Source organism: Ambystoma mexicanum, chromosome 9, assembly GCF_040938575.1.
Source record: "Ambystoma mexicanum isolate Mex_15411 chromosome 9, UKY_AmexF1_1, whole genome shotgun sequence".
Taxonomy (NCBI): domain Eukaryota; kingdom Metazoa; phylum Chordata; class Amphibia; order Caudata; family Ambystomatidae; genus Ambystoma; species Ambystoma mexicanum.
In genome coordinates, this window is record NC_090931.1 from 266,046,885 (window position 1) to 266,072,564 (window position 25,680).

The 25,680-nt window shown below is 46.1% G+C and overlaps 1 protein-coding gene across 1 annotated transcript in view; it reads left to right on the top strand.

Annotated features, from left to right (window-relative positions):
• Positions 1-25,680, top strand: part of NUP88 (nucleoporin 88) — a 405,331-nt gene that overhangs the window by 80,761 nt on the left and 298,890 nt on the right. The window contains exon 9 of the mRNA XM_069614602.1: positions 5,751-5,841. Within this exon, the coding sequence (XP_069470703.1) occupies positions 5,751-5,841 (91 nt within the window). The remainder of the gene's footprint in view (positions 1-5,750; positions 5,842-25,680) is intronic.

A 25,680-nucleotide genomic window follows, 5' to 3' on the forward strand; every position in this document is an offset into this window, starting at 1 on the left:
ACTTCTTGCTTCAAGGGTAGGAACATAGCGTAATCTGCATCTATCGAGAGACCCGCCGCCCCTCCATCTAATAGCGTAACCATACAGGATAGCAAAGATTCACCAGGCATTTGTTTCAATCGGTTAATTATCTCATCAACCTCCTGCTGTGAGTAATCCTCAAGTGCGGTCATATCCACCACACCTCCTCCCGGATTCATTGGATGACGACCCATCCTTCTACGTACTACAGGTTTAACAGTCACCTCTTTATGGACCGGTTCCGGCTTGGATACAACCTCCGGTTCGGAAACACTGTCGGTAGTAGTACAATGGAACACATCCCCATCCCATTGATCGGGGTCCCAATTCATACCTGCGGAAGCAATTGCAGTTGCCTCCTTACGAAAAGTAACCCTTCCTCTTCTTTTTCGATGTTTATAGCAAGCAACCCTTACCGCAGCTCGTTCAGCTACCGCTTGGTATTTATCTGCTTTATGATACAATTTAATTTGAAGCTGCTGCATTTACACAATTTGTTTTTCAGCAGCCAGTTCCTTCTCCAATTTTTCAATATTCACCTGTAATTCCACATTTTGTTGATGCATGTAACTGGATCCAACCCCCTTCTTCCTAGAGCCGAACTCTTTCCCCTTCTCTACAGGCACTTTTTGCAAGCATTTTGCTACTTCGTCCGGACCCGCTCCTCCTATACTTGTGTCCCAGGTCTCACTTAATCCTGCACCACATACCCAAATGTTTGCGATTTTGTGTATTTCGCCCCCCCGCCCTCATATGGTCCCTTAGTCCTCCATGGGATAGTTACTTCAGGACAGTCTGCGCCCGCAGAGCTTACTTTTTTTTCCTAAATAGGGAACTCATTTTATGAAAGGAATGTTTCACCTCCCTATCGTTAATACCTCAACACATACACACACATATATTTAGTTTTTCCATTCTTCGCCTTTTTTATTTTTTTTATTTCTCGCTGTTCCGAGTCCAAAACTTTAAATTAGATTTTTTTTTTTTGCAGGATCCTTTGGCATCAATGTCAGCACAAAGTCCCTGTACACAGCACCAAAATGTTTTGCTTTTGCTTGGCCACGTGAGGGGACCCAAGACTTGCGTTTCCCCTGACCCGAGCAAAACAAATTATTGGACTCAGACAAGCAAAAAATCACACTTAGACTAATAGTTATAATACAAATGAAAATGGCTTGTTATATGCCATTTATTCACTCAGCATACATAAACATATGGTCAGATATATATCTCAAAGATCTTTACTTTTAGTAATGTAACAGAAGATACCTTCATCTTGGCCACTATGACACCGTTTAGTCCAATAGCAGGTAGGCGAAGAGAACTCCTACTAACGGTGTCTGAGGCGGATCGTCCTCTCTCTCTCAGCAAGACTGCATCACCCGGGGGTCCAAGTTCTAACTGCTTTCCACAGAGGAATACCCTCTTCTCTTTATCGGGGCAGGACCCGCCCTTCTCAGTTATGACTGCCCTCGGCCGAGGAGCAGATCACAAGTAGAAGGGGCGGTGAGTGGAAAAATCCAGCTCAGTGGAAAAACCCAGTGTGTCTCTCCTCGCCTTAATTCTCAGAATCTTATCATTGCACCTGCAGAGTGCTCAGACTCCCTCTCAAATTCGTCCTTCAGCGGACAATACAATAACTATTCTCCACAGCAAGTCCACTCTGCAACAATATTTATGTAGTTATGTGACCTTGCTTTCTTTTTGCTTCTGAAATGCTTGTTTACTTCACGAAGCCCGCAGAGACTCAGGCTTTTATTTCGGTAATGGGAGATGAGTGTCCAAAATGGCTGCGCACTGACGCCATGTTATAGCTCACATTTTGCACAAGCATTGCAACACTGTCCAAAGAATATAAAGGATGAACCTGTGGAAATGGGGTGTTTGAAGGGAGAAGAGTGGGAAGAACCTGAGGAACAACTAGAGACGTTTAGCATCTGTTTGTCAGACTCCTACCAATTTCTTTTTCGTATGAAAAGGCATGGATAAACTGAAAGCAAGTATGGGCCTTAGTTGACTCTAGGAGTAAACAAACAGTTATACGAGCCGATTTAGTTTCACTAAAAGACCTAGCTGACGCAGCCCTAGTCAATTACATGTGTATACAGACCATGAAGTGTACCCTAAGATACTTGTACGCATTGAAATCCAGGGTGAATCATGTGAGGTGCCATCTGCCTTCATTCCAGGACTCCCCGAAGAAATTATTCTAAGGAGGGACTTCCCCACATTCTCTACTATTCTACAGGAAACTCCACCACCTTAAGGGGATTTTCTACCCCAGGCAAACTATTACTCCCCAAACTCTCCAAAATGGGATTGGGAAAATTCTGAACCCATAAAACCCAACATAGGTTATTGTAGAGACCAGTAAAACCACCTCGACCTATAACGAATAAAACCGATCAGTGCAATATGTGAGAATTCACGGACATCTCTTCTCTATTAACAACCTAGGACCTGGGCAAAAAACGGGCAAATCCACCTTGCATAGGGGAAGGTTATGTCAGAAACCTGAAGGTGTCTCCCCAACTAGTCCCTTGGGATCCGTCATCCAGGTTGCCAGGACATGCCCATCGCTATTGGATCCAGCTCCTGGGGGTGGAGCAGTGAGGGAGGATCACCTGGATTGGCGGGGTGGGGGGGGGGTTCTCAAAGAGTGGAAGTGGGACACCGACGGGTGAGATGCGGTATCCCCCTTCTTATGACACCTTTTCTCAACCCTACCCCGTAGGATACTCAGAGTCCCATTAAACCCCCCCCCCTCCCACCCCCACTTTCCGACCCGGAACACCTTTGCACACCACGATGGACGATGAACAAACGCCAGAGCTGTCTACCTGACCCGTCAAAACACAAGAGTCGGGCAATTGACCAGAATCTCACACACCTGACAGCCCTTTCCCTTCCCCACAGGGATAAAAGGTGGAGCATGAGAGCACAGTACGAGCAAGGCAGACCACACACCGAGAGAGCTTACTAAGCTCGGCAGTTCAAGAGGAGGAGAAAGACGACGCGAACCGAGAGGATGACAAGGAGAGACATGACATTGCCCTTTCTGACCCAAACCTGCGAAAGGAATAGTAAAACCGCGAACAAGAGCCATCGTGTGTTGCAGTGGTCGACGGTACACAGAACCCTGCTCCACTGATAACCAAGCCGGGGATGAGCGCTTGCCTCCGTGGTACCGACCTTGACTTCCGAGTCAAGAAAAGCCAAGCGGTTCATCATAGCCAGTGAGTTGAGAGGAGAGCCGATAAGAAACCGAACTGTGTTGAACAAAAGTAGCAAAACAGCTAATTGAAGAAAGTACAAAGAACTGTTAATGTGAGAGGGGGAAAACCAGGTGCAGAGGCGTCAGTCACCACGTGAGTGCTCCCTCTGGAAACTCTAGGCGAGTACCCTATTGTTGAAACTACTGTTTCCAGAAGCTCTTGGGAAAGGCGAGAAGAGGGTCAAAGTGGTAATTCGGGGGTCTAGTAAAATCCTCTGAACAGTCTTAAGCCTTTGACCGACTGTTCGTGAAGCTAAGGGAAGTGAATCCTACATTGTGAAAGATTGTTCAAGCAAGTGTGTGATTGACAAAATAATTATCTTGACAGAGGGATGCCGATAAAGAGGGGGCGAAGTATGAAGTCCCGATAAATAGTGTGACGAGAGTGAACCCAGTAGAGGGTTGTCCACAGTGAACTAGTGAAAACCACAATAAGATTTGTCTGTGTCACAGAGGAGGAGATTGTGTTGAAAGCCGTAGTGAACCTGACGGAGGGCGGCATACAGTCGAAGGATACAAGCCCGGAAGAAGGGGATCCAGGGGTGAAAAGCCATCACCCACCGACCTGTGAATGCAACAGAGAAAAGGCAATGGAGAAAGTCTTTTGAATACATGCCAAAGTGAACATGACGGACGGAGGCTGATATTCGAGAGGGGTCTCAGGCCGGAAAAGGGAGGACCCAGGTGTGAAGAAGTGTCACCCAAGTACAATTTGAAAAGAACTTTGGAACTTTTGTTGAACTTTTGTTTATTATTTTTATGTCAGGCCCTCGGAAGCAAGAATACGTGACTACTTGTGAACTTTTGTTAGTTTGGAATACATCAGGTCCTCTGAGGCAAGAGACTTTTTATAGACAAGAGACTTAACCACCGAAGGCCCTGATTACTGAGAGAGGAACTGTAGTCTCGTACTGGGAAAGCTAGAGCGTGTGCTGTGCTTCAGATTCCCACCTTGTCCCATGCTCAAAACGTGGGGAAGGGAGACTCCGACTACCGCATCCAGACTTATTATTTGTGAACACTTCTTTCTTTCCTGTAAATCTTATCCCACACTCTTGGTTTGTATTTAGCATAAGGATTAGGCAATATGTTTTTCTTAGTATAGTCCCTTTTATTTGACAAGACGCCACTAGGACTGCCGTATTATGGTCATAGCTTGGTCATAGCTTGCTCATAGTATTATGGTCATAGCTTGCTCCCATCTTAGATTTAGGTTTATATTAGGCGTTTTTCCAACCTGCATATACAATTTTTAATAAATGCCCTTGAACTGTGATCACTTATGTCTGTCTTTACTGTTGCCACCATGAGTTCCTTACAGAACTGACAAACGAAAAATGGCGAAAAAAGAAGACCGGGGCCATTTTGAGTAAAGGGTCACTCGTGGGTGCACTACTGCAGCTGAGAAATCAGCCTGCTAGTAACCTGCACAAAAGGTAGTAAAAAGTAATCGCTGCCACCAGCCATTTAAGGTCCGTGTAACAAAGTTACATGAGGAGTGGGAGAAGGAGTTACAATGTAACCCCCCAGCACTCCACATAAGATGGTGTGTGCTGGACCCACAAAGGAAAAGTTGAGTAAGGTAACTTTTATTTTACTATTCTTGGGAACTGTAGTTCTCGCAAGAAAATGTATTTAAACATTAAGAGAAGTCCAAGGGACTCCTCGGTGACACTGCACAGAGTGATGGGTGTCGCCAAGCAAAAAGCATATCCCTGTATTAAACACATGTAGCCTGATTCATGGAATTATTTGCGTGAAAAAGCAGATTTGCATGCCTTTCTGCCCAAAAATCCCCATACTTCAAACAGGGATTTTTGGGCAGAAAGGAGCGCAAATCTGCGTTTTACACGCAACTAATTCCATGAATCGGGCTCATGAAGTTTACCAGACTCCATAAAACAGTACAAAAAATCCCAGTCAGAGAAAAAGAATGAGTGAGTGGTAAAAAGTTCTATTTATTTTGTAAAAATAAGTAACCCAATTAAATCAAATTAAAAAAATGTTCCACTCGGGAGATTAAAATCAAAAAATTCCAGAGTCCGGCTAAAATGTTTGCTGGGGGTTTCTCGGGTTAAATGGAAATAAGCACAGAAACTTAAAATTCTCCCTAACAAGGACCATCAAAAGAGGGTAGCCGGAGCGGGGCACAGATTGACAGGCTGTGGGAGGAGAGCTTGCATTGCAGCACACACTGGTTACAGCGCGGCTGCCTGCTTGTTCTCAGTATGTTGCTCCATGGGCCGTTAGTTCATCTGATTACTTTAATTTGACCTGGATGTTTGTGTAAAAAGGGGTGCCAAAACCATTTTAGTGAGAAGTACTGTGTGAAAGCTTTTCTACATACTTGTTTGGGCATGTGTTTTCCGGCTTTGGCCACTGGTATGTGCATGTCTGTATTAACCTATTCAAATGCTCGTGGATCTAGTCATTGATGCATGTTTTATTTTATCAGACGAAGAGGATAAGGACAGTTTACAGGAACTTTCAGCAGAGCAGAAGTGTCTGGTGGAGCACATTCTTTGTACCAAGCCACTACCATGCAGGTATGAAATGGCTCACTTTGTGCAAACAGTGAACAGATTATCGATTCAAATGGTATGCAAGTGTCTTTTTAGCAGTCATGATTTTGATTTCCCATCCTGTTTCTTCACTACTATCAAACATTTTACCAAAAGCTAGCACTCCTCTAATACTCTTAGTCATCATTGTCCTACAGTTATTAAATATTTTTCCGGGATAGGTAATTTGAATACTTAAAACTGTGCAGTCAGACCTTTTCTGTCCATTGTGATTGTGAACATAGCCACTGGTAGCCTTTTGGCTTGGAATCGCTAACAGTGGAACTTGGGCCTCTGATTTGAACATTTATATTGCACCTCTGCACACCAAAATCACTGTTCATATGGATAGAAAAAGTTAAAATGTTATCTTTATATTTAAAAATCTCAAATGAGAAGTTTTGTGTAAAGTTGGGTTTGTATACATCGCTTATGATCATAGCATTCTTGGAGAAATGCGAATATCGGGATGTAAGTCCAAATCTGTGGCTCTTATGTGGGCACCCCCTGTTGGCATGCAAGACCTGATCTGTTGCATAGTGATTTCACCATACATGTATTGATTTGTCAACTAGTGATTCACCAACCTTTTTATGTCTGAGTCTACATCCAGTGCGTTGCTTGTGATGTAACTCTGTGCATGTGCTCCTGTTAGGGGAGTTTTCCTAAAGTCCACTGTGAGGTAAGACTTTATAAAACTATCCCAATGGTATTTAGATCCCCAACTCTTAGTATCAGCTTGTACTACTCGTGGAACCTTGGTAGAGAGGAAGAGCAGCAGAGCAGTCCGGCATCTCATAAGAGGAAGATGTGAGCTGTAGGTAAGTACACTGAACCCAGTTAGTAATGCAATTCAAAGAATCACTTACAAATAAATGTATATTAAAATATAGTTTTATTATATTTACACAAGATATGTCTTTAAATACTTAGTACATTGAACCAAAACACATAGAAATACTTTTCCAAAGCCACTGCTTAGTTTGTAGTTGCTTGCAGTTACAATTGTTACAGCTTTTGACACTAATGACAGTACTATGTGTAATAACGTGCACGCATAGATATATCTGGTAGTAGTTAGCAAAACCACATAAGATAATGGCTTTTAGCAAGGAAAACAGTTGGTTAGTGTAACGCTAGCAGAGCTTAAGGTTCTAGAGGCAGTTTCTACGCACTGCAAGGCTTTTAAAGTCCAAAACGCAACCCTAGCTAAAAAGCAGTTTGGAGAGGCTGAAAGTCTTGTGAAGCTGCAGAATACAAACAGTTTGTGTGGATACTTTCTAGTCTTTTCTTTAAGATGTAGGTAGATCCAGCCAGACCCTGTTAAAGGACTCGCTAAAGTGACACAAACGGCAGCTTCGGGTGGAGATAAGAGGGGGGCACCCTAGACATCTCTACATGCACTCCAACGCTCTGGAGTGACTTTTTGGATTAATATACCTTTTTCCCCACAGTACCTTAAGTTTGAAGAAATGTTTGTGGTTGGATTCTCCTTGTTTTGTGGCACTGCTGGATCCGACATCTGGATTCCTTCGTCTGGTGATGAAAGGCATAACAAGGGACTGGATCTCACAGCAACAGTCTCAAGGGTGGACCCCTGGCTCGGATTTCTTCAGCTCTTGTGGTCAGTCTGCAGTTTTGGCGCCTTTTCTTCAGCACCAACAAAGGACACGATTTGCCCAGTCAACCTTCTTCGATCCCTGGAGTCCAGCACTCTGGTGAGGAGACTTGATGAAGTCTGTGTCTCTGCACGTTCACCTGGAGCGCTGCAAAGACTTCGACGGATTTGGCCTTTCAAAGAAGATGCACTTCAATTGGGTCGGAGGTCTCCTGGTATTTGGGTTCTGCAGCTCTGGAGAGGAACATCTCCTCGGGAGATGGCTCAATTTGGAGTTCGCCTAGGCCCTATGGACTGGTTGTTCACACCAGTCAAAGGGAAGGAACCGTCCTCTTCAGAGTTCTGTCACACAGAAAACGGTGTCAGGACAGCAGTGGCTGTTTCACGGCTATGCAAAGGGTCCACAGGTGTCTCTGGTCGTCTTCTTCCTCGGTTACTTCAGTTTCCAGTGGTCTATTTGCCTTTCACCTCAGGAACCTCACCTTCTATTCAGTTTCAGTACACACTCCTCTGCAATCTCTCTCCGCAGTTTACAGAAAGTGGTGGGTGGCTGTCCAATCAGGACAGCCAGACTCCTAGTGGGAGCTGGCGCCATTCAGGCAGACAAAGGGCAGGGCAGGGAATAACTCCTGCCCCACTTCCTGCCTGCCCAGACACACTGGAGCCTAGGTGTTGACACCCTAGGGTTCCCACAAAGCCAATGCACACACACGCACACACAAACGCCCACACACCCACACACGCAACAAAGAACGACCGCACACACACGACCACCCACACACGACCACCCACACACGACCAAACGCCCGACCGAACGCCCGAACACGCACACGACCACACACACAACAAAGAACAACCACACACACCCCTCCAACAAAGAACCACACACACACGCCTCCAACAAAGACCAACCACACACACACACCTCCAACAAAGACCAACCACACACACACCTCCAACAAAGAACAACCACACACACACACCTCCAACAAAGAACAACCACACAGACCTCTAACAAAGAAAAGCCCCCAAGTTACTACTTGGGTGCCCCTATTGTGCATAACCGGGACTGTGAATACTGTCTGGTAAAATAAATAGCACAATAGTCGGTACAACACGTCCACTGCCACCAGCCACAACTAGAAGGTTCTCTATGTGACTAATAAGTCACAGGAGCAGAGAGAAGGGGGATACTAAGTATCCCCTTGGCACACCACATAAGGCGGTATGTGCAAATTTCTCAGAATATACATTTTTAGGTGTATCTCGATTCTTAAAAACTGTAGAAATTGAGTAAGTTAAGAAGCTCAAAGGAGACCCCAAAGGGTTCCCAGCAACACTGCCCATAAAGAGCTGCGTGCTACAAAAGTAAAGTAGAGATGGAGGAAGGTAGACTCCATAGAAAAATTCAATCAGAGTTCCAAAAATGGAGAGCCCATAAGAATGTTTTGAGTGGAAAAAGGCTCCACTCATTCAGGATATAAAGAAACATGCCCAGAAGTCCAGCAAAAAGTGCTGGGGGTCTCACCAGGAGAGGGGATGAAGCATTAACATGATAAATCTCCCGAACAGTCCCTACTTCACTCCTGGTGTAACCTACTAGCTACTGGCAGCTGTTTGTGGTGATTTAGAAGGCTGTACACTAAAAGTGTCTTCCCTGCAGGTCCCCATTGAAATGCTGATCTTGATTGAAAGGTCTAGTGAGACTCCACAATGAGGTTTGTGTTTACCTAGTAAACATGGAAACTGGTGTGTGCCACATCGCCCTGGCCTCCGTGAGATGGCCAGTTAGGAGATCAGGGTAGCCATAACCAGACGTGGCCAGGTACATGAATGGGTGTATGGGATTTGTATGGGAGCGAGGGGTCCTCAGGCCCCCTCGCGTCGTACGCTCCTCAGTACAGGGCTTGGACCGCGTGCCTCCGGTAGTGGTATTGCCCCTTGCCCTTATGTAAAGTTAACCACGGTTGACTGCTACATAGATGGGACTACTGAGCAGGACACGGGGCATCCATCTTTTGTGCCCCCTTTCGACTCCATCTTGGGTAGGCCTCACTGCGATAGTACAGCAATGCTCAGCTCCCCTTTCCACCGCAGCAGCCAAGGACGGACACACACACAAGGCGCGCAGGCAGCTGGCTGGCCCCCACCCTTGCACTCCCCCTGCGAAGGAAAGCGCTGCGCTTCCATTCTCACGCTGAAGCTGGAGAAAGTTGCAACAATCAATATGCTACAGTTTTCTTCCTCTAAGATTACTGTTCGTCTGAGAACCGGCATGTGAACCAGGATGAGCTAAGCACTTTCTACTTGATACGTCCTCATAAACGTGCAGGCCACCCACCCCCATTAGAACAATGTATTGCCATCCTGACCCTGCACCCCCTGTAAGGTATTTCTTTCAAGTGCCAGACCCTCGCCTGTACTGCAAAACCCACCCAACACACCCACTACTAACCTTAAGCATTTTTATTACTATATATGCTTTTACTTGCACTAATGAGTTTGAAACCTAGGAAGAGATGCGAAACATAACCTGATTCTTTTACATGCACAATAAAGGTCAAGGCCTTCAATTAAAGCCACAAATGACGCAATTGTACTGACAATAATCATTGTGTGTAATTCATGTAGAAATGTGACAAGTAGCATAAAATGTTTTAAATAATTTGTCATTTAGTATGTAACAATACTAGCTTAGGTAGTGACCACAGTGACCGGACCCTGACCTGCATGGAGCGCAAGATGTTTGACATCCGTCAGCTACTCAGCCAACCAGGAGGAAGAGATGCTACCCACACCTACAGCACCACACCGTCTGGCCAATTGGGTCCATTTAGTATTTTTTGTTAGTTACTTTAACTAATATAAATGTTGGCACTGATGTAAATGTGGTAGAGTTTTTTGGGTTATTTCCTAGCTGGAGAAATAAACCATCCTTTGAACTCTTGCAGCCGGGTCTCAGTGCCTCTTTCCCCGACAAGGGGTGTTGTCTATTTTATTTTTTCTCTCTCACGTAGTAAGATGGGGAAAGGCACCTACATTTTCAATGCAGAATCCACTTCATGGGTGTTTTTTTTAGAAGGTTTTAGTGTTCCTTGTTTTGGGGCTGCTAAATGTTTGGTGCAGCATTCCTTATTAAAGACAGACTATGCACCCAAACCCCAAGAAATGTTAAATAGGAGTATTTAGACCATTTCGAATGGATTGTGTCCTCCAACGTATTCTGCATCTATGACGTGATGTCCACAGCTGTGCTGCTTCAGAAATTTTTTTCAGCAGAGGGCGTCCTGCGTCTATGGCGTAGGGGTCGATGTCCCTCGAAGGCCTCCGTTGGGGGTGACGTCATCGGATATTATAAGTAGCACGCACAGCGCCCGTAGCCTCAGTTCTGTTTTTTTCTGCAAACGTGTTTGCTTCGTAAAACTCGGCGCACCTCGTGGTTACTGTTAAGTTACCGTGCTATGTCGTCTTGCTCTACCGCAACGACCCCGCGGTCTGGCTTCAGGAAATGTTGGGACTGCGTCTGAGATGTTTATCACGGACCCGCATCAGATTGGCCTGTGGTGCATTGGCGAGGGCCCCGCTACGGATGACTGTTCGAAGTGCCAGTCTATTAGGGAGAATTCTCAGAAAGGTGCAAATTCCTTCCACCTTAGAGACCCCGAGCAATTTTGCTGGATTTTGAGGACTTTTTTTTGTTTTAACTTGGAGAGAGTGAGACTCTTTCCCACTCGTGTATTTTAATGTGTTTTTTTTTTTAACACTGTTTTTCTCTTGGTTGTGGTGTCTGACAAACTCCATAGGCATCATCTTTTACATTGTATCACATAGCACCTTCAGTGCAGTGACACAGGGAAGTCTTCCATATTTCCCAAAGGTTTAAATACCTTCTTTCGGATAAACTAGTGAAATTGACTTTACTTACATTTATGACGTTCGAGACCCAGCACACACCATCTTACAATAGGGTGCTAGAGGGGTTAGAATGGTTGGTGGCAGTGGTTTACTCTTAACTACCGTGGTGTGCATTTATCACGGGCTGCATTCGCAGATGCAGTGAAGCACCCAAGGGTGCCATTTCTGTCAAAATGGCCCCATCTTCTTTTTTCGCCATTTCTTTATTTGTGGAAAGGTCCTTCTTGAGATTTACTCTGCGCACCAAACCAGGTTTGGTCCCTTTTCTTTGCTTTGCCTTTGGCGGGATTCACAAGTGAAGCCTGCCGCTGGCTCCAGGGTTTCTGGGGTGGGCAGGAAGTGGGGGAGGTGCCCGAAACTCTGTGCTTCGTCTCCTAGGAGACCCAAATGCACTCTGTAGTGACTGGCTGGCTGACTGTCCGGCAAGGACATTAATATAGCACTGTTGTATTTAGGATCATTTAAGTGTAAGTCAAAGGAAAAGATTACTAGAACATACAAGAGACCAGAAATATTCTTAAGCAGGCAAATACTTCAGATCCCCCAATAAGAGTCATTCAGTGGAAATTGTCTCTTGAAAATGTTTCTATCCCAGAGTCTTCTAGGTCTTCCAGTCCAAAGAGACCTTGCATGCCTAAAGAAGCAGTATGTATGATGTGAAACTTGATATTTTGGATTGGTTGGGTGCTTTTGTATAGAATTATGGGATTCAGGGTTTCGCAGGGAATCAGTTGATTCCTTGGCTTTTGTCTAGGCTCCCCCAGGTTGCAACTGATGCTGTAATGGAGGTGGGGGAACTTGAAAGATTGGAGTATGAAAATGTGAAGCTAGCTTTGATATCTAGATTTGGGAAAACTCCTTCCCAGTACCTTAAGAGGTTTAGGGCCCTCAGAAAGACTGTTGGTACCCCTTGGGCTACCTGGGTGTGTGAATGTTTGAAAAACCTTAGATGGTTGGGATAAGGGATACAGATTGAACTCCTTTGACGGTATGAGAAATCTATTTTTGTTGGAGTCTATTTCTGAGGCCTGCTCTCCTGAGCTGAGACAGCACCTGGCTGACTCAACAGAGATTGATCCCAAGAAGCTACCAAAAGCTGCTGACTTGTGGGTTGCCAACAGGGCTACTCGCAAGGATTCTGGGGCCACTCACAAAAAGGATGAGGAGAAACAGCACAAGAAAGGTGACAAAGAGAATTCTAAAACTTCCCATCCGAAAGAGGGCCACAAACCTAAGAAGGGTAAGCCATTTGTGAAACCAGGTCAGTCTAGTAAAACCTCTGGTGCCAGCAGAGGTCAAAGAGTGTCCTACTCTTGAAGGTCTTTGCCAACAGGCAGCTTCCCAGCTGGAAAGGTAAGAGCCGGGGAAGCACAGGTTGTTCTGGGAGGATGGCCTTCTCTACAGTTAACCTATTGAGTCTACCCCAGGAGACTACAGAAGACTTGTAATGCCCCAGAAGATGAGACCTCAGTTTCTACAGTTAGCCTGTGTAACGCTCACCTGACTCCCACGGGGGCGCTGGCCTGGTTCGCGCTGCTGTGACCTCGTCTAAGGTGATGCGCAGGGTTCGGAAGACGGACTGGACAGGGCCCCAGATCTGGCTTGTCTGACTCGCAGAAGTATCCTTCTGTAGGTGAGAATAGGGGGTTAACTGTCTGCGGGGTAATGCAATCGGCCTCCCACTTACCCCTCTCACCCTCCTCAAAACCCTTCTGTGCTTCCCTGTAGCGTCTCACCTTAGGGTCTGGAAGGACGAGCTCTCCATCCTGCTTCTGATGCAGGGGCGCGTTGGTATCCAGTTACGTCACTGGATTTTCGGATGGGTGAGAACCAAACTTGCTTGGCTTCCAGGTAAGTTTTTCTATAAGTGGTTCCCCTTGTGTCCATGCATTAATGTTCTAATGCTAATGTCTTTTTCCCCATAGGGGCTGGGGTACGGAATGCCGGGGAACAGGCACCGACCCGAGGTGAGCGGTGAAATCCTTGTGGAAATCAGGTAAGTCTTTAATGAGTGTTTTGGTAATGTCTTTTCATTCACTCATTAACGCTGATGTCTTTTTCCCCTTAGGGGCTGGGGTCCGAAAATGCCTGGATGCGGCGCGGACCTGAAATGAAAAGGGAATGACCCAACAGGTAAGTCTTGACATGGAGTTTTAGCTTCCCTTTTCCCTTCTTTCTCTCACCTTTGTTCTTGTCTTTTTCTCCCGAGGCGCGGGGGCGCGACTGCGAATCCGGATGGTTGCTGCTGAACATGGAGGCGCCCTGTAAAGGTGAGTAGAATGCGGCGCTGCAGCGATCGATGCGATGTGCTTTTAAAAATAAATGTCTTCCTTTTCAGGATTGTCGGCGAAATGTCTCTGGGATGCAGATTTAGCAGGTGAGGCCTTTTCCTTCTTCTGTTCTCTTGTTCCCTTCCTTTGCAGGTGATTCAGGATGCTGGCAGGTGTGGCAGAAGTCAAGATGCAGGAGCAGACACGGTGAGCGTCCAGCTGCTAGATGCAGAACAACGCGAAGCACGTGTGGCTGATCGGGTGTGGTTTAAATAGCCTTGGAAGAAGTTCCTAGAATGTGTCCTTCCTCCAATCAGGTATGTATCCTTCCCCGACCACGCCCGGGTGGTAAATGAGTCCCACAGGTAAAGTAGTTCCTTTCAGGCCTCAAGGAGGCCGGGGTTCTGCAGCATGGTCTGCATCAGGTAAGTGCACCCAAACACTTTCATAATGAGCCTGGCGCCTATGGCGCCAGGACTGACGTTTTCTATGAGCCTGGCGCCATAGGCGCCAGGACGCTTTCCAAAGGGCCCCTATAAGGGGTTGCTGGGACCTTCCCCAGGGACTTAATGTCCGCTTTCGGGGACGCAGGGCCTGAGCCGGCTCCCTGGGAGCGGGCATCGTGACAGCCTGTGAGATTCCTTTGGCTGGTCACTTAAGCTTTAAGAAGACCAAGGAAAGGGTTTATCTTTATTTCTACTGGCCCAAGATGGGGTCTGATGTAAATGCGTCCTGTAGAAGCTGTCACACTTGTCGGACATCTGGCAAGAGTGAAGCCAAGAACGTGGCATCTTTTTTGGTGCCTCTCCCAGTGGCGGGAGTCCCTTTTTTAAGAGGGTAGGAATCGACATTGTTGGTCCCTTAAACCCTCCATCTTCAGGCAACCGATTTATATTGTTTGTGGTAGACTATGTTACAAGGAATCCTGAAGCCATACCTATGAGGACTGTCCCTGCTGAGGCAGTGGCTAAGGCCCTACTTGTATTTTTACCAGAGTAGGTTTTCCGAAGCAGGTTATTTCTGACAGGGGATCCAACTTTGCCCCACTATATGCAAGCCATGTGGAAAAACTGTGCGTGGAGTGACCTACAAGTTCTCAACAGCCTACCATCCCCAAACTAATGGGTTGGCGGAGAGGTTTAACAGAACTATGAAGAGCATGGTAGGTGCTTTTGAAGAACCCCTTAGAAGAAAGTGGGGCCTTCTACTGCCATGCCTTCTCTTTGCTTAGAGAAGTCCCCCAAGAAGGAGTTGGCTTCAGCCCCTTTGAGCTTCTCTATGGTCATCCGGTTAGAGGTCTATTGGCACTAAGCAAGGAGGGGTTGGAGAGTGCTCCTTCCCACAAGCCATTGAGAGTCGATGACTATGTGTTGGGTCTCTGAAGGAGAATGGCACACATGATGACAGAAGCTTCAGATAACTTGAATGCAGGTCAGGCTCTGGTGAAGCATTGGCATGACTAGAAGGCCAACCTGGTTCAGTTTACTCAAGATCAGCTGGTTCTAGTTATGGTACCTACAAGGCAGAGGGCCTTGCAGGACACATGGATTGGACCCTTCAAGGTTGTGGGAAAACTTGGAGAGTTCAATTATTTGGTGGATTTAGACAATCCTAAGGAGGCCCCAGGGTCTTTCACACCAACTGCCTAAAGGCCAATGTCTCTAAACCAGAACTGGGAGCTTTGCTTCTAGCCTCTGCTCAGGAGGAGGGGAGGAGAGTGAGCCTCTGCCTGACCTCCTCAGGCGACAACCTTTAGATGGAAAGATAGGAGTTAATCTCTCTTCTAATCTGACACTGGAACAGGAGGAGTGAAAAGCTCTGTTAAATCAGTTTGCCCCTTGGGGCCAGCATGAGATTCTCACTGGTGACTGGTGACTGTTTACCTGTCAAAAACAAAGGTTACAGAATGTCAGACCATGTAAGAACCCACATAAAGGAAGAGCTCAACAAGATTGATCTCGGGGTAATAGTGTCCTCTACAAGTCCATGGTCTAGTCCAGTTGTGCTAGTACCAAAGGCAGGATCCAAGGAGTTGAGATCCTGTGTGGACTATAGAGCTTTTAATGCAGTCACCATGACGAATGCCCATCCTTTACCTAGGACAGATGAGCTGGTGGACAAACTTGGTTCAGCCAAGTACCTCCGTACATTTGACCTAACCTCAGGCTATTGGCAAATAACTCTGACAGACCATGGCAAGGAGAACTGCATTTTCAACCCCAGGAGGCCTCTACCAGTTTAAGGTTATGCCTTTTGGACTAATGAATGCACCTGCTACATTCCAAAGGATGGAGAAACGTGTTCTCAATGGGATGGAGGACTTCTGCATGGCTTACTTGGATGACATGGCAGTGTTCAGCCCTACTTGGAAGGAACATATTGGCCACTTAGGATATGTATTGCAGGCTCTTCAGCAGGCAAATCTGACCATAAAGGCAAGTAAATGTCAAATTAGTCAGAGTAATGTGGTATACCTTGGACATGAGGTAGGAGGAGGTGAAGTAAGGCCATTGCCTAGCAAAGTACAAGCTGTACAAGACTGGGTCACCCTTACTACTCAAACCCAAGTGAGAGCCGTTCTAGGTCTCACTGGTTACTATAGGAACTTAAACTATGGGACCATAGCTTCTCCCTTGAATGTGAGCTCCTCACCCAAATTCCCCAAGAAGGTCAGGTGGAATGAGGAGTGTACTAATGCATTTGAAGGACTTAAGAAAGCCCTTTGTCAAGCTTCAGTCTTAAAAGCACCTGACTACAACCAATCCCTTATTGTACAATCAGATGCTTCCAATACAGGTATAGGTGCAGTTCTGAGACAGCTGGATGAGAAAGGGAAGGAACAACCAATCTGCTTCATCAGTAGAAAACTGAAGGAACCTGAAACAAGGTGGGCAACCATAGAAGGTGAATATTTTGCCATTGTGTGGTCTTTGAAGAAGTTTAGACCATACTTGTATGGATCTGCTTTTGTGATTCAAACAGATCACCAACCCTTGAGATGGTTAATGCAGATGAAGGGGGAGAATCCTAAATTAAGATGGTCAATCATCCTACAGTGGTTTGATTTTACTATTCAACACAGGTCCGGGTGTAATCGCCAAAATGCTGATGTTCTCTCCAGAAAGTATGACCGACTGGAGTAAGGAGAGTCATCCAGGGGTGGATTAAATCCTCCTGTCCCTTAGTCTGGGGGAGATGAGTGTTAGGGAGAATTCTCAGAAATGTGCTAATTCCCTCCACCTTAGGGACCCCCAGCAACTTTGCTGGATTTTGAGAAATTGATTTTTTTAACCTGGAGAGAGAGACTTTTTCCCCACTCCATGCATTTTAATGTGTTTTTCTAACACTGTGTTTCTCTTGGTTGTGCAGTTTGACAAACTCCATAGCCATCATCTTTTACATTGTGTCACACAGCACCTTCAGATTTCCCAAAGGTTTAAATGCCTTCTCTGGGATAAACTGTTTCCCAGAGCAGTAAAGTGAAATTGACTTTACTTACATTTATGACTTTCTAGACCCAGCACACGCTCTCTCACAATAGGGTGCTGGAGGGGTTACTTGGTATCCCCTTTGTCTAGCTTCTCATGTAAAATGTTTGCTACCCTTTCCTCGATAAATGGCTGGTGGCAATGGTTTACTTTTAACTACCATAGTGTGCATTTACCGTGGGCTGCGTTCGCAGCTGTAATAAAGCGCCCAAGGGTGCCATTTTTGTAAAAATGGCCCATGTCTCTTTTTTCGCCATTTCTTTGTGGAAAGGTCCTTCTTGAGATTTACTCTGCGCACCAAACCAGGTTTAGTCCCTTTGTTTGCTTTGCCTTTGGAGGGATTCATGGGTGAAGCCCGCCTCTGGCTCATGGGTGTCTGGGGTGGGCAGGAAGTGAGGGAGGTGCCCGAAACGCTCTATGCTTATCTCCCAGGAGACCAAAATGCACTCTGTAGTGATTGGCTGGCTGACTGTCTGGCAAGGACAGCCACACGGGTGACTGACAGTTAGGCTGGAATGAGTGGGAGAGAACTGAATAAAAGGCGAGGCTTTTGGCTTGGAAGTCAGAGTCGACCGCTGGACGAAGGAACCGAAGAAGAACTTGAAGAGGACACCTGCTGCATCTCCTGGACCGTTGGTTTGCCCGGTGAAGCCCTGCTGCTGTGTTGAAACCCCAAATTCGTATCGACAGAGAAGCCTCTGCCAGGACGACTTCTACCCTTGAGTTGGTGGGACCAATCGACTCCAAGTAAGCCACCTGGACATCCTCTTGGAGCTGGTTGAAATTCCACTGTAGTTGCTGCTGGAACCAAATCGCCAGGGAGAGGAACACCAGATTGTGTGCGTTGCTTTTAAGCTGGCCAAAAGCTCCAGGAAGATCCTCTGAACTCCCAGGAAGCAGGACTGCCTGAGCCACCTAAAGTGTGCTGGACCCCAGATGCAAGGAAAGCCCATCTCAACCGCCAGGAATCGCAGTGTTGCTATTTGTGGTAGATGCAAGGAGCTGAAACACCGAAGTGCCACTTGTTTGAAGATTGCCGGTTGCGGTCGGTGATCTTCCCATTGCAGGAGTCCTCAGACGTCCTCCACGACTGAGGCCCAGGAACACCAGGAGCTGCACAGGAACAGAAGTCCTCTGCTGCCCCTTTTTCTTCACCCTAAATGTACTGTAAAGTCTAAGAGAACTTACCTATTTTTGTGTAACTACACTTGTTCTCTGTTGGTGAGACCTGTTGTGGTTACTCTGTACAGTTGGCTGATACCTCACAAGTCTAAACAGCTTGTGGCCCTGCTTTGAATTCTTCTTTTCTACAAAGACCTCTAAAACATTGTGCAATACTTTTTTACTTACCTGCAAGAAGTGCTTCAGCTCACCTATACTTTTGCCCAATTGTTTTTGGCCTAGCCTGGCTCCCTGAATGACTCTTCTTCCCTCTGACAATATTTTGTCATCCTTCCAGGAAGGGGTTAACTAAGTTTGCATTGGGGGTTACCAAAAGTACTTACCTGCTTCAGAATGTTTGTGTGATCTCTTGTTCTGTTCTAATAACCATTTGCTTTGCCAAACTGTGAAGTCTGATTCTAAATGCAGACTGTGGTATATTAATGTCCACAGTGTCCTAGTTACTAGTCACCTGAGGGTGTAGGAAGTGCCTGTGTGCCATCCCAAAAGGGTACTTACTGGTTTATAAATATTAAGAGTGTGGATTTTGGAGTGTATTTGTGTTACTATTATATTTCCCCCTTCTGAAGAAGGCTTACTCTAACTGACTGTTAAATTACTATTTGTTTATTCAAGAATCCTTGTGTGTACGAGTTTATTTGAATACTTGTCACTTTGAATCTCTGTGCAACTCCCCTACAGCTCACATTGATCCCTCTTGAGATGAGCCTGGCTGCTCAACACGCTACCGACCTGTGTATTACAGACTTATACCAAAAGTTGGGTTCCTATTGCCAGGAGTTCAGGGTTGTTGTATTCACCCAAAGGGTACTGCATACCATCGTGCCTAACAACTTCCCATGCGCAGGATGTTGCCTTTGGTAAGGCAGTGCTTTACTCTGCCATTCGGTATGCCTAAATTCTTCCACCTCCTCCACTCATGGATACTGCTTTGGGAGTCTGTACTAGATGAGGAGTACGTTGGAGGCCACAAACCATTCGAAGAACAAGTTACTTACCAACTGGTAACGTCCTTTCGACTGGATGTTCCTCAAACGTATTCCTCATCGCCCTCCCAGCCTACTCCTCTGAAGAATTTCCCATGCCATTACAGCTTTTGTTTCAGAGTTTAAGAGCAGTTTATTGTATTTATTGGATTTGTTATATGCCCAAACTCGGTATCATGGCTTAGTTACAGACATCTTAATTATGATTCAACAATTTAAAATGCATATCTATTGCAACATTTTCAGGAAACAAATTACAAAGTGAATTATTTACAGGCATAAGTTGATATGTACATCATAAAGTATTCAAGTTGTTATTTACTTGAAATAGAGGTTCCTTGCCTAAAACTGGTTGAACAACCACATTTTTAGACGTTTTTTGAAGCGCTGGAATGATTCTTCATTTTTTATGCTTACAGGTAGGGCATTCCAGTATTTGGGGGCCATGACTTGGAGGCTGCTTCCACCGGCTCCGGAACCTTTGAAATGTGGGATCGCAAGGAGTACGTCGTCGTTCGATCTGAGCATTCTATTGGATTCTTTTTTGCTTATTGATTTAGATGGGTGGTTTCTTAGTGAGACATATGTGAGTCTCACACAGGTATTTAAACATGATTCTGGCCTTAATGTGTAACCAGTGGTTCTCCCTCCTGATGTTGGAGATATGGTCTGATTTTTTTTTTTTATTAGCCATAGGGCTGCTCATAACGCTTTATTTTGCATTAGTTGTAGTTTGCATAGGTTGGGGATGTCCCTAGTAAGAGTACGTTGTAATAGTCCAGTTTGGATGGTATTAATGCCCTGGCTAAGGTGATGCAGCTTGTGGGTGAGAGAAACTGGCGACTTATGGCAATTCACTTCAATGTATAGGACGTGGATGAGGATAGAGCTTGAACATGTTTTGACATCGTTAAGTTAGCGTCTAGATAGACTCCTAGGGTTTTTACTTGTTTTAAGTCTGGAATCAAAGTAACCAAATCAAGATAGAGGTATAGTCTGATTTTGAATTGGTAGCCCACAATGAGAATCTGTTTTCTCATTGTTGGGGCCTAGGCTATTAAAGGACATCCAGTTTTGAATTATTGCGTACATTTTATTGATGGTCATGGTCATAGTTACCTGTGATTGGAATGAGGATCTGGGTGTCATAAGCAAAGTTGGTGTAGATGACACCCATGGTATCCAAGGCAGAGAACCGAAGCTTGGTATATGCATTGTATAATGTAGGCGAGAGACATGACCCTTGGGGAACCCCTGTGGGGACTGGTAAAGGAACTGCAGACTCTTTGCCAATGGATACGCTAGATGTGCGTTCGGCTTGAAAGGATTTCGGCCAGAGGGTGGCCTCTTTGGAGAAGCTAAAAATCATTCGCCAGTGTAGCACATAGTTTATCTTGGTCCACTAATTCGAATGCTGCTGACATATCTAGCAGCAGCAGTATGCAGAGTTTACCGCTGTCCCTAATGGTATCCATCTGGATTTTAAGGTCAAGGAGAGCTGTTTCAGTGCAGTGGTTAGGCCTAAAGCCCGATTATCTAGCTCCCAAAAGATGGTTTTGTTCTAGATGGGCTTGAATATTGGTGTATGCTGTTTTGTCAATAAGCTTCAGCAGAAACGGGACCATAGTTATTGGTCAGTAATTTGTTGGTATAGATGCATCCAGTGAAGGTTTTTTTCAGTAGGTGGGTTACCCATTCTTTTTATACTCGCTGGCGCTATGTTCGTATTGAACAAGGCATTTACAAAATTAGTGATAATGGGAGTGAGAGTAGGGGCACATAATTTCATTAAATGTGCTGGTAAGTTGTCCCCTTTGCAGTTGGAGGCTTTTAGTTTGGAGATAGTGTCTAATACTGAGTCTTGGGTAACTGGAGAGAAACGGAACAGTGTGTTAATTTTCTTATCCGTTGAGTTAAGCGTGGATTCGGGCATATTTTTGTCAGCTAGAATTTTCCTTTTGGTGACTTTTCTTTTGTAGTCATTCGATTTTTTAGATCGATGCATTTTGGATGGTGGTGCACCATTCTTTGCTAGAGTTAGTTGAGGTGGTCACTGGCGTTGGGTTTTCCATTTCTCTAAGGCTGGTAAAGAGCTACTTCGAGTTAGAGGTGGCATTATTGATGCGAGTGTTATAAGAATTTGTTTTGAGTTATAATTGCTGCTTTATAGATTTTATTGGCAGCTATAAATGCATTAGCTGAATCTGTTGTGGGGGACTTTTTGTGGATGTGTTCAAGGGATCTTTTAGTCCCCCTGAGCACAAATAGTTCTTTAAACCAAAAGCTTGTGCGTTTGTCAGCGTGTCGGCTTTTCATTGTAGTGGGTGCCACTGAATCAATGGTGGTAATAGTAAGACATTTATGTTACATGTCTGCAAGATACAGGGATTGACACTTATGGCAGGATCGGTAGAGAGAGAGAGCATGGCTGAGTATAGGAGGGAGGTTTTCGGTTGTTAATTTGTGAATGTTTCTTGTTTCAAACGTGTCCGTTGTTGTGGTTTTGGGGGCAAGAGGCTCATTATGTCATGATCTCTACTTCCAAAGGGTCAGGACTTACCCAACTCCCTTGGAAGCAGACCCATAACCCCGGTTCCGGGTGCCGGCCAGTCCCAATTGGGACCTTTTGGACCCTGTCCTGGCGCCAGTGGCACCAGGCTCATAAATATGCCCAGTCCCAGCGCTGGAAGCGCCGGGCTCATAATGCTTGGGTGGACTTACCTGCAGCAGGCCATGCTGCTTACTTACCTGCCAGTTGAGCCCCTGATCCTCTTCTGTTTGGGACTACTTTTCCTGTTGGGTGGGGCAGGAGCCACTCCCTAGGTTCAGAACACTGGAACTCTTCTGGAAAGCAGGAACTCTTTTCTTACATAGGCGAGGCCGTGGAAGGAGATACCTAAGCACTACAGGAGGCTATTTAAACCACACCCGGTGGATGAATCTTGCTTTGCGTTATTCTGCATTCTCTGCAGCAGAACGCTCACCGTGTCTTCTGATCCTGTGCCTAAGGGAACAAAGGCTTACCATCCTGGAATCCAGTCTTCAGCAGCACCTATTAAGACAAAGAAAGAACAGGTTAGCACTACGGTCTTCAGTGGCAGCGCATCTCTTACCTTGTCCAGCGTCTGTCACCAACGCCTCGCGCTGCATTCCGGCATCTGAAAGACAAAAGCTTACCGACTCTTCGCACGCTCCGGAGGTCTTCGCGCTGCATTCCGGCATCTGAAAGACAAAAGCTTACCGGCTCTTTGCACGCTCCGGAGGCCTTCAACGCTGCATCCCCGCATCTGAAAGACAAAAGAAGGTGCGTTTAGAGACATTGGGCAACTTTACTACTCAAGTGCCATCACTCCTTCCCACGCCGAAATCAGCGGGTATCCCAGCACCCTTCAGCTTCTCTAAAGCTCCGAACTTGTACCTGCAAGGTAAAAGAGACAGTTAGTGCGCATCGTGAAGCAGGCAACAAGCGCTCACTTACGTGCTTCCAAGCGCTTCTATTCCTCACGCGGGTTCGATCCTCAACTCTCTTCAGCCCGCCATCCGCCATCGCCGGAACCCTGCAAAACAAGAGGTATCATTACAAAAGAACTTTACATAAGTCAAAAGCCACACTCACGTGCTCCTCGGCACCGCTCCACAGCAGCCACGCCTTACACACTTAAAGACTTTTAAGACATTTGAAGTGCCCAGAACTTACCGTTCGTGCAGTAAACGACGGACAGCAGTCCTCTGAGGTCAAGAGGCCTGCACCCTTATCCAGTGAAGAAACTGGTTACGGCACCCTGCCCCCGAGGCAGATGGAGAGCTCGGCGTTCACCTACCTAAGGTGAGATCGTTAACCTTTGGGGTCCTACAAGAGAAGAGAAAGGGAAGAGGAGAGAGGCACCCAATAACCACAGTTCATTAATCCCATATTTTCTATCTGCCGACATCTTACTCTCTGAGTCAGACACACAGTGCACTGAGGTCCAGCCCGAGGAACCAACCGTGTGTTACACATCACCTTTGAAGACACGGCATTCACCCAGTCAAGACCGGCGCCTCTGCGGGAATCAGGTGAGCGTTACACATTAATAATGATGGTAAAATTAATGCAATGATAATCGGTCCAATCAACGGGTAGGATAGACTCAATAGTAACATGGGAGTTGAGCGTGAGTACCCAATCGAGTATTCTTCCCTTGCTGTGGGTGGGCACCTTCACTAATTGTGTGAAATTCATGTCTTGGAGTGCAGAATGGAAATCTTCTGCTTTACGATCCTGCTTATCATTGAATCCTAAGTTAATATCTCCTAGTATAATACATCGAGTATTGGGTTTGATGTGAGGTGCTAAAAGGAGTGGGATATCAAGGTCTCGGTAGGAGGTGAAGTTGGGAGATCTATAAACTACCAGAATATTCGTTGTGGTTTTAGGGTTGGGAGAGTATTTAGCTAGGAGGAGTTTGTAGCCTGGTATGTCTTCAATGGGGCGGGATCTGATTTGTACATTGGTTTTGGCCATAATAGCCACTCCACCTCCTTGTGCATTGGCTCGGTCTGTCCTGATAATGTTGTAATCTGGTGGAACGGCAAAGGCTAGTAGCTGGCCAGATGCTTGGTGTAACCAAGTTTCAGTAACAACAAGCCGGTCTAGTTGTTCAATGAAAAGGTCATGGATTTCAATAGCATGGGCTCCGAGCGAGCAGGCATTTATGAGAGCTCCTTTGAGGTTGGGAAATGGCTCTATGGGTTGCTGTAAAGTCGTGGTAGGTAATTGCAGTGCTGAGGTGTTCAGCGGCAACTATGATTGGAGCTTTATGGTGTTTGCGAATGGGGAGGGAGTTGTGCTTTAGCTGCGTCAACTTAGTAGGCAAAACTTTGTGAGGATGATGGGCATGCATAGTGCGAGATGTTAGACGCCATAGTCTGGTGATACCCATGATGGGGTGGTAGTCACTAATGTTTGTGTTGGTAGTAGACACTTTTATGGTAGTACTTGCTGAGCTGGTCATGGGCTCTGAGATGTTGGGTAAGCTAGTATTATATGGATTGCTGTGATGAGCCTGCATTGGTGGGAATGGTAGTGTGGTAGGGAGGAAAGGGATAGGACAGGGGATAGGATGGTGTCTAATGCAGCCCAATCTAGATGAGCCGTTCCCATGTGTGAGGAAGTAGCTTCCTGTGCACGGTATGCTATCTTGTACAATGCAGAAGGGAAACATGGTGGCTAGTAGGAGACTTAGCATGTCAATGCTGTGTTATGGGCATGTGTGCCACACGTGGGGAGGGGGAAAAACATCAACTGAGGCTACGGGTGCCGTGCATGCTACTTATGACGTCACCCTCGACGGAGGCCTTCAAGGGGCATCGACCTGACGCAATCGACGCAGGGCGCCCTCTGCTGAAAAAATTTACGAAGCAGCACAGCTGTGGACATCACGTGTTCGAGATGAGGAATAGGTTGGAGGAACATCCAGTCGAAAAAACGTTATCAGTTGGTAAGTAACTTGGTCATCTTTAATCAATCGCCAGGACCTGTCGCAAATAGTTGGACAATCCTCCCACCTCTGCTCCTGAAATCTACAACCCAGTGGTGAAGTACTGCTTGCTCTGGGCACTCCACCTGACCAGAGGGAACCACACTGGGGCCTCTTTCCCTTGTCGCAGTGGGTGGGTAGTCATTTGCCTACCTTTCAGGATACCAGTTTTTATTGACTAGCACTTTATGGCCCCAGAGCCGGCTTACCTTGTGCCTGGTACCCAAACTCTCCTGCAAATGTGTAGCAATAGGTAAATCAGTGGTCTACTGCTGCCCAAGGCCTCCCCTTGCCTATATTCAATCACCTGTACCGCTTTGGACTCCAAGGCTTGTAATATAGAAACCCCCTTTCTGACCCCTTTGTTGGCCACCTGTAACGCTCACCTGATTCCCGTAGAGGCGCCGGTCTTGACTGGGCGTATACCGTATCTTCAAAGGTGATGTGTAACACACGGCTGGCTCTTTGGGCTGGACCTCTGTGCACTGTATGTCTGACTCGAAGGGTAAGATGTCTGCAGATAGAAAATATGGGATTAATGAACTGGGTTATTGAATGTCTCTCTCTTCTTCCCTTTCTCTTCTCCTGTAGAACCCCGAAGGTTAACGCTCTCACCTTAGGTAAGTGAACGCCGTGCTCTCCATCTGCCTCGGGGGCAGGGGGCTGTAACCAGTTTCTTCACTGGATAAGGGGAGCAGGCCTCTTGACTTCAGAGGACTGCTGTCCGTCGTTTACTGCACGAACGGTAAGTTTCGAGTAATTCTAATGTCTTTAAAGTCTTTAGTAATGATGTCTCTTGTTTTGCAGGGTTCCGGCGATGGTGGATGACGGGCTGAAGTGAGTTGA